Here is a 20,129-nt window from a genome sequence, read left to right as displayed (position 1 = left end):
TGACCCTTTTTTTCAGAAGAGCCACATTCTTTAGTCACATTTTCAACTTCCCCTTTTAAAAATTAGAAAGTAAGTAAAGGAGTGACTAAAAAAGCATTTCTGGATGTATTCCAGCACCTTTTGTTTTTTTTTAGAACTGTCAGTTTCATGAAGATATGCCTGATGTATGTTCCTGTGCAGGAGTACATAACACAGGTCACTGAGAACGCTGACCTCACAGAGCCTCCAGGCATGTATTACCCCACTGGCCATATTGACCTCCACTGCCTACAAAAGACAGTTCTTGACATTCCTGATACCTGAAAACATTTGTCTTGTGATTTCCTAAAGCAAAGGTTAGGTAAATTCACTGCTGACAGAAAAGTGCCCACAGCAAACATTAACAGTGGAGTCTCCTTTTCAGTGGCAGAAGATGCAGAGGGCCTCCATGCCACAGCTATTTTCTGAGCATTTTTATTTGCCTCCCTGCTGCAGTTTAACATGGCAAACCACTTCCAAAGAGCAGAAAGTAGCCCAAAGTAGCTCACTTTGCCTATGGAGCCATCAGTAAAAGGAGCACCAGTGAATGATGTGCACCATCTCTCTGCTATCGAATTTTGTACCTTCCCTAAAGCTTAGTTAAAAATCTGGGGCATGGATAAGTAAACAGATTAAAAGGACAAATGAAAATCTTTGCTTATGTGATAACTAGCCAAATTCAGCGTGTCAGTAAATCCTCCATGTCATCCTTAGAACTTACGTGGATCTTCACAATTTTCAAGAGAAGATGCTACACCTCAGGGATGCTGCATGAAGACCACCAAGCCCCAACACCCTTGCGGCAAACAGGTCCTTTAGAAATAACAACCTTTGAAGAGATTAAGAGAAAGTTTCCCAGCTATGAGCTGTAGCTGCTGGTTTTAGGACTTACATAACTTGTGAAAATCCTCTCTTCAGGCCTGATACGTCTCTGGATTTCACATTCGTTTGGCTGAAGGACTGTGATCCCATCATCAGAAAAGACATAGAACATATTCCCAACACTCAGGCCTTAAAGGGGGGATAAAGAAGAAGGAGTTGGGTTTTTTTTTTGGTATGTATCCATAACTGTTAGGACTTTTTAAAAGAACTCATCCTCCTCTCCCAACAAACAAAATCTGCCTTACATAAAAGTTGATCATTTGGATGCAGTTGGAGCATTCACAGAGTCAAATTTCATGTCACAACAAGGGCTTCAAGGTGTGAAGAGGTACAAACACATTCAAAAATGCATTGCCTTGGTGGCAGTGGTTGTACCCAAGTAATTATGCCTGGGTCTTCTAAATAGGTACCAAAGCAGGATTTGATCCCAAGAAGCCTCTCTGTTGCACTGCTACTCCTCTCAGATAATGAATTTGTTTTTTTTCTTTATAAACAGCTTGACAATAATTTGAGAACTGAAGGGAAAGCTTTAGTTAAAGTGAAGGTCATCCTGTTACAGGTAACTTGACCTCTGGTAACTGTGATGTTAAATGAAAGTGTTTATCATCCGTACCATGAATGAATAAAGATTTCTAGATTTTCTTAAACTATCTGAAAGAACTAACTACAGCCACCAAAATAAATACATTTTTGAAATCTTGCAAACTGTAATTCACAAATGTGGAGTAGTTTAGCATTGCATTAGCACTCATTTACCCAACCGGGGCATTCCAGATTTGGAAAACTGGCTGATTGTCATTGCTTTGCCATTAGGAGATTGTGTTTTATCATTTCTGTCATGATAAATGGAATTGCAGTGATAAGATACAGTGTTCAGAATCCTTTCATACACTCTAGTTCCAAAGATTCAATCATTCCATTTTTTCACACCACCACCAGTAAGTGTTTGCAATGACCACTCTCACCCCTAGCAAGTGTTGATAGTGTACTTTATCTGCCAACAATATGGTGATGCTATAATTTGTATCTTCTAATTAATTCCATTTTTCCCTTGGAGAAATAAAGTCCTCATTCTATGTCTCTGAACAGTGTTCAGTGTTAAAAATTTCTTTTGCTGGTCCTGTGGTGGCAGCTCTAAATACTGCTCACAGAGATAGAATTTTTTCACATTCCTTAACTGTTTGCAGGATAGAATGATCACAGGAAACTTGACAGTAAAAATATAGATAATTAGGACAAATATATTTTTGGAAAATTTTATAAAACACATTGTATTTAGTAAGGCTAGAAGGTTTTTTTTTTGTTGCTAATCCCCCTTCTTTTGAAGCCAAATAAACAGCTTCTGAGTACAGTGTGTCAGCCTGTGGTATCTGCTGTACTGACACAGCTGAGTCTCTGAACACAACACAGAAATCCCCCAGTTAGGACATCAGGTGGCTGCAAGAGTTGTGATCCTCAAATGTGATTCCACAAAGCGGGATCATGCATGTAGGAAAAAAGCTAACAAAGCTCCACTGAGAGTTATTTAATGGACCAGGGGTTATTTTTTCCCCAAGTATATTGGTAAAACATGTAAATCAGGCACTTTGGACCAAAATCTGCACTCCCAGCATCCACACAACTCCCACCTGCTTTGGTGGGATTTGATGAACACATCAGAGGGCAGAATATGACCCTGGCCTGGAATGAGTGCTGATATTTCATGGGTAAAGGATTTTAATCCTAACAAGTGAAAACAGGCAGGCAATCAATTATGACTACTGTGAAGATGCTTATTAATATTTTCATGCACAAGAGTAGCGTGATTTTGTCTGATGATCCTATTACAATGAGGGTGTATTTAAGAAGTAAGACCTTAATTACCCACAAAAATACTTTGATTAAAAGTTTTACTCCAACAGGTTTAGAGTCTGAGACTTGGCCAAGTTGTGCTACTTATTTTACACTAAAATGAGTCCAAGTTTTTCTGCAGACTGATTAAAATATACTACAAATTCCTGAGAGCATTCAGTTACTCTCTTTTTTAAAAAGTTTGTCAGTTTAAATTAAACCACTTTTCCCCCAGAGATTGATTTTCACACTGATATTTAGACAAAGCAGGATTTTACTAGACAAACTAGGTGTTTTATTGTGACTTATGAAACATTTGCCAAATCTTGGTTGGGGTGCATCCAAAAGAATCTCATGGACATCAGTAAAACAGATTCAATTTTTGATTTTTCTAATGCAACTCCTTGGTGCAGGAAATTGGAAATTGTTTCAGTACAGAGGTGGGCAATGAGGTATTCTGTGTTTTTTATTGTAGCAAGGCAGGTACTAAATTGGAAACTGGGACTAGACTGGAAATTGGGGACTTAGGAGGAGGATGAGGAGGATTTGGTTTTTTTCCTTTTGAATTGAGGATGTTTCAGGTTAGATGACACAACTAGTTCAAAACCTAAAGGCATTATGAAAGGCAACATACCTCACCTGTACAGCAAAAAAACCCTAGTATAAAAAAAGCCCATTAAGAATGGGGAAGATTTCCTAAATGTAAGTTCTTATTTGATCCACTCCAGATGAAGTTGGCTCTAACAAAAAAACTTCAGGAGGACACTTGATATCAACAAGATCTTATCTGAGAAATTCAGTGTCTCCATTAGTGTATATTTATGCATTCCTTCCTTTGAGATCAAAGGGCAAATTTTTCACCATGGAATAGTCTCCTCTGATCTTATACTTAAATAATTTTCCTCAACTTAATCTAAATACTTTGAAATATTTTAGAACTTAAATTTGGTAATGAAAAGGCTTTCAGCTTTTTAAGTGTATATATAACATTTTCTTCCCTGCTGGCAAAAAAATGCTCCTTTTCCCCAGGTATTAAGTAAGTTTGATACAGAATTGAACACTGTCATGGAAACAAACCTCTGTTTTATATTTGGGCTACTCATAGTTTTCTCTGGACAAAATTAAAAACTATTTGTACACTGAGTAAATACTGCATGTGCTTCCAGCCCCAGGTTTAACTGGCTGGTTGCCCAACGTGCACTTATTTCTTGAGGTGCTGCTTGTGTGTGGTCTGAAAGTTTTTAAGAACAAACTGTCAGACTGACTTTTAAAATTACCAAATACTTGTGTTAAAAGTTTGACTTGCAGCAAAAGTTTGTCCTACACCATATTTTGTTTAGGCATTTTCCCAAGGTTTTAATTACTCCAGACCTTTTGGGGATGAAGTTGTGATCATTTTAAGGGAGCTCAAATGTACCAATGCATTTGTTAATATTGCTGCTTGTACATAGTAAGGAATTGAAAGACTATATTAAAATGTAAAACCAAAAATACCATTCCTGTCCTCTGGCTTTCTCTGTGCCAAGATTTCACATGCTGAAGCATATTCTAGAATGAATGTGCCCATCAAATGCTACAGAGCAACACAAGGAAGGTGATAAATCTGCTTTACAGATACTGAATGGTTTAGGAACATCAATAGCAAATCTGCTTTACTGGCCATGTTTTGCCTCAACATTGCTTATACTTCTATTTAAAATGTGCAAGATTGATAAGCAGTAAATCCATTTATTTAGCAAAATTATAATAAGAATTTCTGCAACCAACTTCTCAGCTGTTCTTTAAATATTAATCTAATTCGACATCTGGTAGGATTATCCAACTGCTTTCTTTAAAAAGGAATATAAGGGACACTGTATACAAACAGCCATGAAGCATTGTGCAGGTGATGCTGGACTGATGAGATGCATTAGAGATTTCAATTCCAAGCAGAAGGGAAACAGCAATTCTTAGTGTCCATAATACCATTTGCAGGAATGTCAGCAGAGAAGACTCCTCACAGCCCTGCACCAGAAACCAGCAGGTGGGGTATTTAGGGAGAAGGGAGTAGCTCTCCTAGGTGACTGTGCCACCTCTCTGACCTACAACAAGCTGCATTTGGCTTTGGTTGGGACTTTAGAAATAAAGTAGTGTATTTGTTGTATGTGTCTGTGGCTAACAGTGGCACTGACAGTGTGCACCAGCTGTTTTCCCACCTGTTCAGGATGCTCAGGTCACCAGGCCTTGGCACCTTCCTCCTGTCCCTCAAATCCATTGTCTAAGCCCAAGCTACCCAGAAAGTTTCATGCCTCAGATGGAAGCCCAGCTGTTGTTTTGGGTTCCTGGAGGTGCTACTTAGCCTTTGCACCCTCCACAAGCAGACTGAGCCTGAAGCCCTTCTTGGAGGAGCAGCCTGAGGGACTTTGGGTGTTTGCAGGGGGCAGGGGGACATGGCTGAGGGCAGTTTTCACTACACAGCAACCTTTCTCACACAGTTTGAAGGACACCAAGGTCTCAGCTGCCTCATAAGCAGCTGGCAAATGTAAGAACTGGTTTACATCTACTCTTCAACCTCAGAACCTTCCTCCAGTGAGTGGATGTCCTGCTCACATCCTTCCAGGAGCCCAAGGTCACAGGGTCCCCTCCACACACCTGGGCTCCACACCTACAGAATCAGATGGACAACCTGTGTGAGAGCCCCTTGGGCTGGTGCATGACGCTTCTTACTGAGTATTTTGGAAATTATGACAGCACAAGCATATACAAAATGAGGTGATTTTAAGTGCCTCCATCATATCTTTGAGTCAATTAGCTACTCAGGATGGGGCTTTTTCTACTTTGGCTTCCAAGATACACAGTTGTTGACCTTGTGAAGGGCACACTGTAAGTTTGATCAAACTAGAACTCTTAACTGCCAATTAAAACACGGAGAGATGGAGCAACCTTTACCCTGCATTGATTCAAAGGATAGAGGGAAGAAAACCTGTGGTGGTTTGGATTCTTGTTTTGCCTAACAATCAAGAACACAATTTGTTGCTCACCTAGAAAACATCAATACATTCTACTGAAAAGGAAGAGCTTGAATTACTTGCTTAAAAATGCAGTATATTGAATTTATGCCTTAGTTGTTCAATTATGGTAATTTGGGAGTACTTCTGACACTTGTGTGATTGCTAATGCAGCTTGAGAATCTCAGGCTACTCACATTTCTGGAAGTATATATAAAATTCATGTTTTTATATATTTTATGGTCATCTATTATTTCATAGTGGGAAAAGCAAGAAGTTATAGGTACAAGAGGGACATCTCTTATTTGAATAATTTAGCTTTTAAAAGTCTGGTCTGTACTTGATCTGGTGACTATGAAAGTTGATAGGGTTAGTGGCAAGTCAGTGAAGAATGGCCCATCATGGAATTATTAAAGCAGACAAGCACATTATCACTATGACAAAAGAACTTTACTGCAGTACCTTCCTCTCGCCACAGTATGTTTGCAACTGCAGCATCAGAATATTGGGAAAGCCAGAAAATAATCAGGAAAAGAAAAAAAACAACAAAACAATGTCAAAACTTTCATTGTAGCAAGTTAACTGAGTAAATATTTATGTTTACATGAACTGTTTAATTGGTGAAAATTTTGTAACATTCATTCAAATAAAATACCAGGAAAGACAAGAGAGTTCTAAATACATTTGCTCCTTCTAGAGACAATTCAGAAACTTTGACATGGGAAAAATCCTTCCTGAAATGAAAGCAGCTGTGCAAAGATCAATGACCTACTAAAGAGGAGCTATTACCTTCAAATGCAGCTGGAGAGGTATGGTACAGCCTGTGATTTTCTGTGCAGGTTCAATAGGGAAACACAACACAGAATTATAGAATCATTAAGGTTGGAAAAACCCTCTAAGATCATTGAGTCCAACCATTAACCCAGCACTGCCAGGTCCACCAGCATCTTTCAGAAGAAACCTGAGACTGGCATCTACAGCAGCTACACCCTTGGCTGCGTTGTTTCTTGGAATTTCATGCAACTGCACTCCTTCAGGATTCACAGAAGCTGTGAAAATGTACCTGCATTTGAATTTCTGCTCCAGATAGATCCAATTATTTCTCAACATACTGCAATTCCCCTTGCTCAAGTATTCAAGGGAAAACGACCAATATTAACAAGAATACATAAATCTAGTTAATGAGGACTAGAATATATTTTCCAAAGATTCTCCTTGAAAGCCCGTATTTATGGGTTACTTTGTTTTCAATTCTTGCTTTATATTAGCAGCCAGAAAAGCAGCAAAAATCCCATTTGCACCTAGACTTTTAATATCACATAAACCCAGGTAATCTCCCAGGCAGTTAAGACGGCAGAACGAGGAATGACCGAGCCTCTGGGAGCTTTTCTACTGGGACAGCTGATCAGCTCCATTGGCAATTCTGTTTTGGGGTCAGTGTGGTCAAGATAACACTGCTGCACTCCGATGGGAAATGTGGGAAGAGTAGCTGGCAGAATATTTGTCTTTGAGTAGAAGATAATTTCACACTGAGGGAAACCTATTTTGCCAGTCAGTGATATGAAAACAGGTAAAATAAATAATTTAATCACAACATTTTTCAGATATCTAAACATTCCAGAATTTTGACTGGTAAATGGCTTGAAAAGAAGTCTTGTATAGAAATCAATGAGATTTATAGAATTTGACAAAATATTACATTTTGGATTCCCTGATATCTGAAACTATTGCCAATTTGTTACTCCAATAAAGCTGTTACCCATCATACACCCAGTATTCTTCTGGAACATGAAAAATTCCATCTTCCTCGACAACATTTTACCTTCTCTGCATGATTCCTACCCCAAAAAGTGTCTGACCGTCTGGTCAAAGCTCATTCAGAATTGTCATTATTTTAAGTAAGATCCAACTTACTGCCTGCAATAGCCTGAACTATTAAATTACATGTATACCATCACATTCAAACACTATTTAAAGAAATAAATACATGGAAAATTGAGCTTACGAGTCTTTCTCGCTGAATCTTCGATGAAAAGGGAAGATATGTCCTCATCCACTCCCACCTCATTTTTAGCAATGCAGGTGTAGGCACCAGTGTCTTCATACCGAACACTACTGATATGAAGTTCACTTCCATTTGCTGTAAGAGAGACACTCATCAACAGTGCTCCTCACTGCTGCTAATTGCTTTCCCTGCCTTAATTGTCTTCTATCGCCACAGTTGCATGGTGATGGCTCAACTGGGTGGCTCCACCCCACTGTGTTTCCCCTATTTAACTAGAGGTTTTTGGGGATTCTCATGGGAGCTGATGTCTTGCTGCTTTCCATCAGGACATACACACTTCACACCAGAAAAGAACAAAGAACAATCCCAAGGCAAACTATAAATTACATTTCATTTATTTCTTCTTTTTGTTAGAAAAATGCTTTGGCTTTAGTGAAGAAAAATTAATTTCAATTTTGCAAACTGTCTTTCATCAGATCACCAAAAATTTTGGTTTAAAGGGGTCTCTTTAGTTCTTCCTACCATTTTGCTTTCTGCAGTGGGATCATAGCCTAAAACCTTTGGAACATGTTGAGGCATCATATGTGTCATGCAGTGATATCAGTGCTACCAACACAGGCTGAAGGCTACAATCCACCAAAGCCAAACTGGGGCATGTGTTGAGGACGGGGTTAACATTTTTACACAGAAAACTGCAAATAAATGTTTGCCTTTTGCTATGCCTGTTGTACCCTCATTCAAACAGGGACATAGAGGAATTAAAAGCCCAATTCCTTCAGCAGAGCCGAGTGGGAGACTGATTCTCAGCTGACTTGCATCCAGTGTGGCCTTAGATGTAAACAAATAATTTAATGAAATTATTTTCAAATAATTTAATGCATTTCTTTTCTGCTGTGCTGTACACAAGAAGCAAGGCAGTGAAGAAACAGGCAGGCTGTCTTTGAACAGAATGTAATTACCACTTATATCAATCAATAGTGAATTTCCCAGGAAATTCACAGGAGAAAGAGATAAAAAGAAAGAACAGGGGTTCTATAACACGATTTCCAACAACTGTGGCTTAGCAAAGTACAAGAACTTCTGATTTAAAGTGCAAAATAATCCTCCTTAATCCCTGTCTACAATACTTTAATTAATCAAAACTCTGTTCTTACCGAGGAGCGATAGTTGTTTGGATAGTTTTGGCATGATATCAATGCCGTTCTTCAGCCAGGAAATTCGGGGATTAGGGATGCCTTCAGCGTGACATTTCAGGCTTGCTGACACGCCCGGCTCCTGCGCCTGTGTTTCGGGGTAGACGCGGATCACTGGAGGCACTGCGGGAAACAAGGAATTGGGGACTTGAAACGCCGCGCTGGGGCTCGAGAGCCGCTACTGCTCCAGCCCCACCAGGGGCTCTCAGCTCAGAACCAGGGAGTTCTTGGTGTGGCTGTCAGTGCAAGCTACAAGAATGATTTCTCTACAGCTTGCCTTTGGGGGCAGAAAATAGAAAATAATACTTTTCCAAGCACTGGCAAATGAGAGAAGCCGAGGATGCGCCATCCCTGAAAATATTCAAGGCTGGATGTGGCTTGAAGTAACCTGATCTAGTGGAATGTGTCCCTGGCCACAGCAGGGGGCTGGAATGAGATGGTGTCTAAGGTCCTTTCCATCCCAAACCAGTCTATGATCCTATGATTCTATAATAGAAAAGAGTAAACTCATATACCAATGCCAGGGAGCAATCTTGTGATCCAATTCCATATTTAGACTGTTCTTGCTTCCACTCAATGACTAACTGAACTTAATAGTTGGATTAAAACCTAATGTGGGTACTCACATATTTAAAAAATCAAAGTATAAATTTCAGATCTTCACTGAATCTAGGAGGAAATTTGGAATTTTGCCTACAAGAAATAACTTAATATTCAGTATTTAACTGAATATCCATAGGAAGTAGCCTGTGTATTCACTACCTCTTATTCTGAATAAATAAAGGGCTAATCAATTACTTCTTTTCACTGAGAGGTTTTCAAAACATAACTTACCTTGTTTCATGAAGGCACTCCTGAACTATTTAATATACTCCATTGGCAGAACTAGTAATTATATTACAACTTCAGAGATGTTAATCGATTTTCAATCATCCTTTCTTCATTGCTCAAACCAACAAGGTTTAATACCACCCGTTAACTATTTCTTAACAATTTACTCACACATTTTTTAAAAAAATTACAATATTGCATCATCAGTGAAAGATACCAGCGAGACTCTTTCACCTTGAGGGAAAAATAAAAAGAAAAGTGAGGATGTGTCATACTGTGGCTGATAGTATTTGTGTTTCTCAATGAAGCACTCAACTTTTCTATCAGATTAGGAGATTTTGGGATTCATGATGTAGCTGCTGAAAGCTGTACAGTTTTGTAAAACCATGGCCAGACTCCAGTGTGGATGTGGTATGTGGGAGGCCCAACTTCTTCCCCAAGGGAAATGAATAGCTGCTACTGGCACTGGTGAAAGACAGGAAAATTTGTGGGTTGTGTTTGACTTTTTTTTTAAAGAAAGCCTGAATGAGTTAACAATAAACTTCTGGAAATCAGTGGCTTGAGGTATCTAACTCACTGCTCAGCTTTTACATAGTACATCATTAGGCACCATGATTATCAAAATTAAATTGTCTTAATAATTGCTTTAGAATAAAATGAAATCTGTGTTTGCAGCTATGTGTCACCATATCCATGTGGGGATAGTTTAAATAAATACATTCACTAACATATACTTCCCATCTTTCTGTATCTATTTTTTTATGTGCCTTACCAGAGAGGGATATATTTCACTTCTGTCTTCTGCACTTACTGCCAAGAGTTAACCAGGGCTGAGTTGTCAGCTTGGAAGGAAATTAGCCACGACAGAAAGCCCTCAAGTCTACTTGGGGTTTTACAGCTTTAAAAGCGAGAGATTGTTGAAGTGTAATCTGAGAGAAAATGCCTACAGCCAACTGCAGAGGAAAAGAAAAATAGCAAAGGAATGGCTTTGAACTCCACCTCTGCACTGGACCTGTGGGTTTAGTTTCCTGTCTTCTATTTCCTTTACTTGAGAAGAAAAGATGTTTCAAGGTGAAGGGCAGTGGAGGAAATACCATTCAAGAACTTTTTAATTAGGGGGTTACCAAAAAGACAAGACTTGTTTTATAGTGTTTTCAATTTCTAAGTAAAAGCATTTATTAGCATTTTATCTTCCCTCCTCCCCATTACTGTCAGGTTTGTAGCTCCTCCTGACTTCAGGAGGTGCCAGATCAAGGGGAAGGCAAGCCAAGGAAGGGACCTGCTGCCAGAGATGCTGGTGGCTGGTGGAGCCACCCCTGTTTTATTTAGAAGTCAGTGCCCCAGCAATTCAGCAGAATAAGGCCGAGAGTCAGGAGCTCCTAATTTCATTAGTACCTTAGAAAATTAACTTAAATTTCTCTGAGTCAGTGTGTCCAGGGATGATAGGATAAAGGTAATTTTTGTATCCTTTGACAGAATTTTATGAAGGTCCCGCACTCAATGCTTGTATTACCTGTGATCTGCTTGCTCTAGTAACATTTTTTTAATGAAATGATTTAGTGAGGGAGGTCCATTGATGGCCTGCATGATTTATTTAGACTCATAGCTGAAAGACAGTGTGCCTCCTACACATGCAGAGGAAAAAGATTTACAATATTCAAGAAGGTCTAATTTTCAAATCCTGGTGAAATCAATTGACTTGGCTGAGATCTCACATGGTCAAAGGCACCAGAGAAATTTTATTCCAAGTCAAGTGTCTTCTTACCTGCCAGCTCTCAGAGACAGAGCCCATCCCAGTCATCACCTATTTAATACTCTTAAAACCATTGTGGGTTCTTATTTCCTTATAATTGTTTGCTTTAGGCTTTCCTGCTCACCTGGGCACTGTGTCAGTGCTTCTCAGGATGGCCACAGCCATCAGCTCCCCAGAATGGCACCCCTTCACCAAAGAGACTGTACTTCCATCTCTCACATTTTTGCCTCACACTTTGATAATCTGCACGTGAATAATCCACCTATTTTACTTGCAGGGCTGAAAACACAATAGATTTATGCTGCCAAATGTACCCCACAGGTCCTAGACACTGATTCAATGGTCTGCATGAAAATCAACTTAAAATTATAGCAAGGTGTCTTTACAAGAGTGATTAATAAGGAAACTGTTTTCACCTACAAAAATATGTGCTTCATCTCTATACCTGCTCTCATCATTCTCCTCCTTCTATTTTTAAACTTTTTATTTCTTCTCCCTTGTCTTATATAATCCCCTGCACAAGTAAATTATTGCATGCAAATGCCTTGTGATAACAGCAAACTGTAGAATATATTTTTATTGTCCTTGCTACAAATTAATACATTCCAGGTAAGCACATTAAACTTGCAAAGATTTCAGTTCCAGACTTTGGGATATATGGATTACCTTTTGCTTTTTCCCTTGGTGAATACATATCATTGCTAACCATTACTGTGTCTGCAGCCAAGGGCAATATAAAAATGCCATTATCTTAAGCAAAGCAGGAAAAAAGAGGCATTGGAACAGGCACGAGATTGGGTAGATTGCCTACTACTGCATGCTGAATATCACCTCACTTGTGAGCAGACCAATTCATTACTAGAAAACAGCTCAGGTGATAAAGCACACGATGTGCACAGATGGTGGCACCAAGGCCCAGAGACATCCATTGCTGCTGTAGGAGCTCCATACTCCAGGGTATAGCAATAATTAAAAGATTAATCATTTACTCAAGGTGTTTTACTCTTTCCATTTATGATTTGAAAGGAGTTTGCAGCATTCTATGTTTTCTCCTGAAAAGCCACATTAATGAAACATCTGTGTTCATGACATCTTGCTTACTGGAAAATCTGTCCTATTGGACCCTTATAATTGGGCTGAGGATCAAATGGCTTTTTAAAAACTGTTTTCAAGGAATACAATATACTGATTAATGCTGATGTTTTCCTGAGAGCAAGGAAAATTATGCCCTACACTCAGCAGTCTCTTGATTTTCCAACTATCAATTTTCATAGTTGATTACTATTTTATCAGATTCTTTATCCTCAGGACCTCTTTTTTTCCTCTTGAAAGTGTTGAATTGCTTCCTCTCCACAGCTAGTATATACTGTACAAATTTCCCAAGAAATATCCATATGTGGGAGAGAACATAAAATTTTCCTACTGTTCTTGGCTTCTCCAAGATACCTATCAAAGATACCAGAACACAAGATAACCTTTTCATTCTTAAGCAGTTTAAACATTGCTTTAAGAAATTTCTTTTCCTCTGAAGATCTTAAGGGCAAGCTGTATAAATACACTGGCTTACATTTTAATAGTAACTGTGAATCCTAAGACTGATGAGCTCAACCAAACATCTCACATCAAACAGGCTGCATTTCACATGTACTTCATGCTTCTTACCCAGATGTGAGCCAGCAGATTGGGGCATTCACCTGGTGATCTTCACATTTTCTGTCTAAGAGGATTCTCATCTCTGCTTGTCAAAATAAGTATCTGGATCTACCCATATTATGTGGGATATCCAGAACCAGCTGATACAAAGGGAAACACTGAATAGCATTCAGCAGTTGAGCTGTAGTAGAGCTCCAAAACACAGGAACAATTGATGCCAAAATTGGACTGCAAGCTTTCTATTTAAGCTAGTATTTCCTTATTTTCTGTATTGCCTAATCAATGCAAGAATCTAGTGTTATGTTCCAAACAGAGGCAAAGAAAAAAATGAGTTAAAAGGAATTTATTATGTTGGATAAAAGAAGAGGAAGCGAGCACATGTATCTAGGATCAGATTCTTTTGTGAGCTGGACAGTGGGAACAGTGAGACAGGGCCCAGGTGGTATGGAAAAGGACTCAAGGATGCTGGAAGAGTTTACTGCAGCTTTGAAAACATTGAGTTAACTGAAAAACAGTCTAAAAATTAGAACCTGCCTGTACAGACACAGTGGGCTTGGGGATAAACCTTTTTACTTCCAGTTGGTTCTTCTTTCTCTATTCTCTCCCAACAGACACTTGGGAGGTGTGAAACGAAAAATTCTGATAATTTTAATGAAATAAAAAGCCCCCATGTTTTTCATGTTGAAAGTAAATCAGTGCCTCCCTAGAGGAGACAGGCAAGCAGATACACCCGAGTTCTGGCTGATTGGGCTCTGTCACATTCTCTTACTGTTTTAGTCCAACACAGGAAAGCAACATAAACCCTCCCATGCTGAAGATGGAGTTTTTAGTTTGATACAGAGAGACAGAGACAAGTCCCAGTGCTGAACAGAGCCCATCAACTACACTTCGATTCTCAGCATCTTCACTCAATTCAGTTTGGCTCAGTTTCTTCCCTCTACTCCTGTCAAGAAAAATTCCTCAATTTGTCCTTTAAGTCACTAAAAACCGAGGTTTCCCTGTGAAGGGCTCTGCCTTGGGAACCCTCCAATGTATTTGAAGGCAAACAACATTGTCCTGCCATCAGGGCTGTCACCCCTGCATCAGCTGCTGGAGGAAACTGTGACACAGGCAGAAAGGGAAGGAATTTAGTTATGTGGGCAGCCACATCAAAAATTGCAAAAACCCAGCTTTGCAAAGCCTAATGGCTCACATGGGAATATCAGATGCTGTGAGACAAAGATTTCTAGACCCTGCAATGTTTTCTAGCACGCCTAAGTTGATAGCAAAATGCAAGGCATTTTTTTCTGTATTTAGTGACCATATAGCACATTAAAAATCCCACATAGTGTTTTTTGTCTAATAGCATTTTTCTTGTGGTAAGAAAACCCCCACACAGCTATGGTATGAAGCTTCCATTTAAAATGTGATCTTTCAATAACAAGTTAAATCTACATGGGAAGCGTGAGTATGGAACAGATCACTCCCTCCCCACACTCCATCCAGCTTTCCTCTCTACCCTGTAATAAAGTTACTGAATTTTCCTTAAAAAGAAATACTTTCATACCAGGGTACATCCCATTTCATACCAGAATGTACCCATAGTGAGTAATGGATGACCCTGTCCCCTGTTCTGGAGACACTGCTGGGCATCTTCAGCACATGTAAAAATGGGTCTAAAGTTGGAAATTGCTGGTTGCTGCTGTGGAGGTGGATACTCCCTGGGCTGGTCCCTTGATGAAATGCTGGCTTAATCTAATGTAATTTTAAACTAAATCTGATGGCGTGAGTTGGAGGTCAAGAGATAGATAGTGAGCACCTGAATATAAGTTCCACCAGGCACAGATGTCATCCAGGGGATGGAGGTGAATGAGAATGATGGAATATGGACAGTGGGATTCTCTCACCTGTAAAATGGTTTGCCTTCATTTTGCAATCCAGTGAGCCAGGGTAAATAGCCCTCAGCAAACCAAGCTCAGTACAACCAGGTAATAACCTGAATGTATAGCTGGGAGTGAGCTGGTTTTGGAAACACTGCTGTATTTGTTTAAATATCCTGAGCTATTTCATGCAACAGAAATGATTTTCTGGAAGAAGAAATTATTGAGGCAATTCTGTTGACAAAAGTAGTAATTACTTTAAGAGATGCTTCGAAACACTGCTCTTACCTCTATGGAAATGTGACTGACAGAGCTTGTTTTACAGTGAAGATATGTCCTGAAGCCCAGGTAATTATATACATCCCCCCTTGATACTTTTATTGTTGACTGCTTGTGTGACAGCACCAGTGAGGGAACCCTGAGCTGTGTTTGCTCTTGTGCACAGATAATTTGGGCTGTGGCTTTACACATCTCTGTGTGAATGAGGTTAACACACAACTTTTCTTAGAGAACATTTTCATGGAATGTCATATATGCTATTTACTAACCATTCACCTGAAGGATATGGGTCTGATACAGCTCTTCATAGCCATAGGCATGACAGGTGTAATTGCCCATGTGAATAGTTGTTACCTTGGTGATGTAGAGGGAATCATCTTCTCCAAAATCCTGAATGGAACAAAAGACAGGAAAGGTGCCTTATTATTTAGTAACAATATTTTAAACACTACATGAATGGAGACTACCTTTTCAGAGGTTTTGACAGCAATGCAGCCTGGGGACACAGCTTGAATTTTGAACAGTAGGCTATAAAGTTCATAAATCAACATGCAGGGAGAAAATGAGCAGTGATTTAAGAGCAATGTAAAGTGACCCATCTGAGAATATGAACTTTGGTGCTTGTTGCTAACAAGGTGCTCTTTGCACATAAAAAAGATGGCCATTTCCAGCTGTTTAATTTATAGGGGAATTTAATATCTACCTGTAAACCTCAGATGCATGAAATGCTAATATTTGGGTGGGTTAAGGTTTCCTTTATCTGTGCTGGCTCCTAGAAAATGCCCTGCAGCCTTGAGACTTGATGAAAAAGAACTGAAGGTCTTTGTCACTTATCTCACACAATATCCTAGGAAGGAAGAAGACAAAAAGCCTTTTCTCAAACATACCTGCTTAGATCTGTAACTGCTTAACAAGTATCTTTCTTCATCCCCTTCATCTTCCTAGCTCTGCTCTTGCATTGTTTCAATTTTTGATTACAGATGGGAAGGATTGACTTAGTAGACATATTTTTGGCACTTGAGTATGTTGTACAAACACCCTGCTTAGGAATTCATTTCAATTCATTATTTATTTACCAAATTATAGCTAAGAGAACCACACCACTGATGGCTACATGAAGCAGCTTCTCTTGTTCCTCCACAAACCTTCAGACTTTCTGCAGCTTCAGAGTGTGTTTCTATGCAAACTGAGGTGAATACATTTAATAACAGTTCATGAGCTGAAAGAATGATTTTAGTGTGATCATCTCCACATGTGAAATGTGCTAAATTTAACTCTTTGAGTAATTTCACTGCAATATTATGGGAAAATTCAACTTTGAGGCAGGGTGGCACAAACCCAATACAACAAGGTGCATGCTGGAGAGTGGTTCTGCTTATGAAAACACAAGGACTTGTTTTTAAAGCTCCAATGTGCAGCTGGAAACCAGCCTGCAGCCCAGGGTCCTCTGTTCTGGGAGGTCCTGCCTGCTGCCACCCTGGCATCTGAGACATGCAGCAGCGTGTGTAGTGAGGAGATGGCAGCTCATTGCCTCCTCTGCCAAGACAGAACCCACCAGGGGGGTCAGATTAAACAGGAACATCACTTTGATCTTCTGGCTTGGAGTCAAGAACTTTGGTCCTGATTTCTTTGTGCTGGAGGAAGATGGTAATCCACACACAGAAGTTCTGATGCTGCTCCTTCCCTGCTGCATCCATGGCAGCTCCAGTGCAACAAGGAACCATCCACATCCACCTGCTGCTGCCAGCCCCTGCCCAGCGCTCAGAGATTACAAGCAGGAGTTGTTTGATCAGTGGATAGACTGATTTCTAAACCCAAACCTTTTGGGGCTCTTTATATCTCACATTTCCTGCCTCTTCAGGGTGCCTGTGCTTTTCAGTTGGAATCTTCCTTTCCAGACACCACACTTTGAACATTTTTTGAAGGAAGCTGTGATTCTGCAGCAGACGTGCAATGCCAGCTGGCACCCTTCAAGAGAAGTACAAAGCAGCCTCTGCCTCTTGCAGTAGGGATTGATCTGGCACTACGTCTGTCAGCTCGTGAATATTTTCCAAAATCTTCTTTCTGGCACTAAGAAGCATCTTCATGCCTCACCTCTCAGTGGCAGGTCAGTTCTTGCAGAAGGGAGAGAATTTTGATAGCTTCCCTAGTTTTTAGACACGTTTTAAGGCAGATTGAAAGCAAGCACTGAGAAATAAGGAGTTTACTGGCAAGATGCAACCCTTCCCAAAGCATGGACCTTCCACTGAGAGCATGCAGACATATCCACCATCATAACCTGGCTCCACTGGCTGTGCTGCTCCAATGGGCAAATGTATGAACAATTATAAAGAATCAATCCATAGATGATGTGAAATCCATTATCTATAATCAAAAGCATCTCAGATATTATTGTCATCTTGGTGTCAGGCATCTACACTATGTGAAAAGCTGGTTAAGTTATCCGATACATTATTACAAATATCTTTTCAAAAATCCCCATTCCAAGTATTTGCCTGTTCTTTGGTCAGTCAGACCTTTCCTGACAGAAAGCAAAGATGCATGAGTAATTGCTAATAGAAAAGACAGCAAGCCTGTTCAAATGGTATTTGCATTTGCATGAGATACAGAAAATACTTCCACTGGGGCAACTTAATAACAGTTTTTGTAAGTTAAAATAAACTGAATTTGAGTTTAGATCAATAAAAGCAGGATGGCTACTTTGATGGATTGATTCATATGGAGTTGTGGAAAAAACAGGACAATATAATCTTCCCTATTTAAGTATGTTACTTCCTTTAAAATATCACATAAAAATATTCTGAATGCTTGGTGTGTGCTCTGTAATTGTCTTTTCAAGGATAATCTGTTTTTTTTCCAATGCATACAAATATAATATTTAATTAATATAAGCAAAATTAATTAATTAATTAATAATTAATATAAGCCAAACCCCTTGCACAAACAGGTGCAACACTATAATATCATTAACTTCCTTTCCAAATCTGTTTTTTCTTGAAAAGAGGGGCTTATATTGCTAAAAGCACAGTTTGTGACTTTTAAAATCTATTTTCTGACTTCTAGTGCTTAAATAAAGTTATCAGAGATAATTCAGGTTACCACCATATCACCATGTCAGGCACAGAGAGGAATTATCAACCCTGTATTAGAACCTGCACACACAGTAAGTTCATATATAACTACAACATTATTAAGAAATAAAAGTGTTTAGGTGTAGGAAGGAAAAAGTGATTGTGGCATTAAATGTTTAATACTGAACCTTTTGGTGCTACAAAAAGTAGACTGAATTCTCCAACAAATGAATGACTTTCTGTGTGTTTATTGCAGCTCACAGTTTCTCCTAGTGTTTCCCTGCAGATACAGTTAGTACATTAGGATCTCACTGTTACATTTTATATCTATGGATGCATTCTTATGCACTAGCACTTCCTTTGTGTATTTCATAAGGGTGTATTTAGAAGTGCTGCAAAAGCCCTGGAGCATTAAGAAATGATGAGTCTTTGATTCCTTAATAGCCTCTAACTTCACATCTTGCAATCAGGAGTGCTGTGCTGCAGTTGGAAGCTGTGAGATGTATTTGGGATGTGTCCCTACCCCCTCCATACTGCACGGACTGGGAGCATGAGGAGCTGCTCAGCTGCTCACAGGCCACTGTCCTGTGCTAACAGGGTGTGAGAGAGCACTGACAGCTGCTGAGCTCCTGCTCAGGTTTGCTGGGATGTGGATGGGGTGGGCAGAGGGAATGGGAATAATTTACAATGGGAAAAAGCAGATGAAATATTTTCAAATATTTTGACTTAGTTCAGATGGCTTTTGCTTGTTAAGCCAGTTTTCCAAGTCACCAGAAGCCTCAAAGCATTCAGAGCAGAACAAAAACATCTATAAAACTGATGCAATATAATTCTTCCCTCCCCAAATCTATCCCAGCTTTAAAACTGAGTATTTCAGGGCTGTCTGGGAGGCTCAGCAAGTGCAGGGAGCTGTTATTGCCCTGCTCGACCCCAGTAATGTCCCACAGTGAATTGAAAAGACATTTAAATGTATCATCCCATGAACAGGCAGTCAGTAGAAAGACAAAAAAAAAGTAAGTTCTGAGACATTGTTTTCTTCATTTACCATGGAAGGTGAATTATGGAATCCTGGAAAGGTTTTGGATGGAAAGGACCTGTAAGCTGACATGGTCCCCTGCCACAGGTAAGGCCACCTTTCACCAGACCTGGTTGCTCCAAGCCCCATCCAACCCAGCCTTGAACACTTCCTAGGATGGGGTGTCTCTGGAATGGATGTGGGTGCTCAGGGATGGGGTATCTCACCATTCTCTTGTGAAGAGGAAGAAAGAGAAGTGATGAAACCAGAGGGAGTACCCATCTAACCCCACAGAATAATAAGCCCCGCTTCAAAGCAGCCAGGTAAGGGTAGGGTGTTCATCACCTCTACATTATAAATTTCATTATAAAGCAATTCTTAAAAAAAAATTTAGAAAGCTATACTCATAATTTCTCATAATTGATAAGGTCAACTAGTGGCAGCTGATAAATTGACTTCTCTAGCAGTATCACCTCTGTAGTACCACCTTTTTTCTCCCTTTTTCAAATAAAAAGTTCTCTGTCCTTCATGAGCTTCTTTCATGACTTGCATTTACCCTTCAACCAAAGGATTGATTAAATGACCTTAGAATATGTTTTAACTTTTCAAGATTAAAAAAATGTGCTACCCTGCATTTTACATTGAGAACAGCTTGGTAATCTATAAGATATTAAAAAAAAAAAAAGTTGCTTTAAAAAAATAACAAAGCAGATCCTAGAAAATGGATATATATCTTTTTTTTGGTATAGTATT

At 39.4% G+C, this 20,129-nt stretch overlaps 1 protein-coding gene across 5 annotated transcripts in view; it reads right to left on the bottom strand.

Moving 5' to 3' along the window:
- The window catches only part of FSTL4 (follistatin like 4), a 205,468-nt gene that overhangs the window by 12,298 nt on the left and 173,041 nt on the right, over positions 1-20,129 (bottom strand). For 4 of the 5 annotated variants that reach the window (XM_005523495.3, XM_088063735.1, XM_088063733.1 and 1 more), the window contains 5 exons: positions 15,560-15,680; positions 8,877-9,038; positions 7,723-7,857; positions 6,180-6,206; positions 911-1,029 (listed from right to left, as the gene is read on the bottom strand). In XM_005523495.3, coding sequence (XP_005523552.1) covers positions 911-1,029; positions 6,180-6,206; positions 7,723-7,857; positions 8,877-9,038; positions 15,560-15,680 — 564 coding nt within the window. The remainder of the gene's footprint in view (positions 1-910; positions 1,030-6,179; positions 6,207-7,722; positions 7,858-8,876; positions 9,039-15,559; positions 15,681-20,129) is intronic. The other variant, XM_088063734.1, reaches the window with a different exon arrangement.

Source organism: Pseudopodoces humilis, chromosome 17 (genome assembly GCF_049639895.1).
Source record: "Pseudopodoces humilis isolate 2021_Gansu_Grassland_sample_001 chromosome 17, ASM4963989v1, whole genome shotgun sequence".
Taxonomy (NCBI): Eukaryota; Metazoa; Chordata; class Aves; order Passeriformes; family Paridae; genus Pseudopodoces; species Pseudopodoces humilis.
The sequence above is the reverse complement of the archived record's forward strand: the minus strand, read 5'-3'. Positions and strand labels throughout refer to the sequence as shown.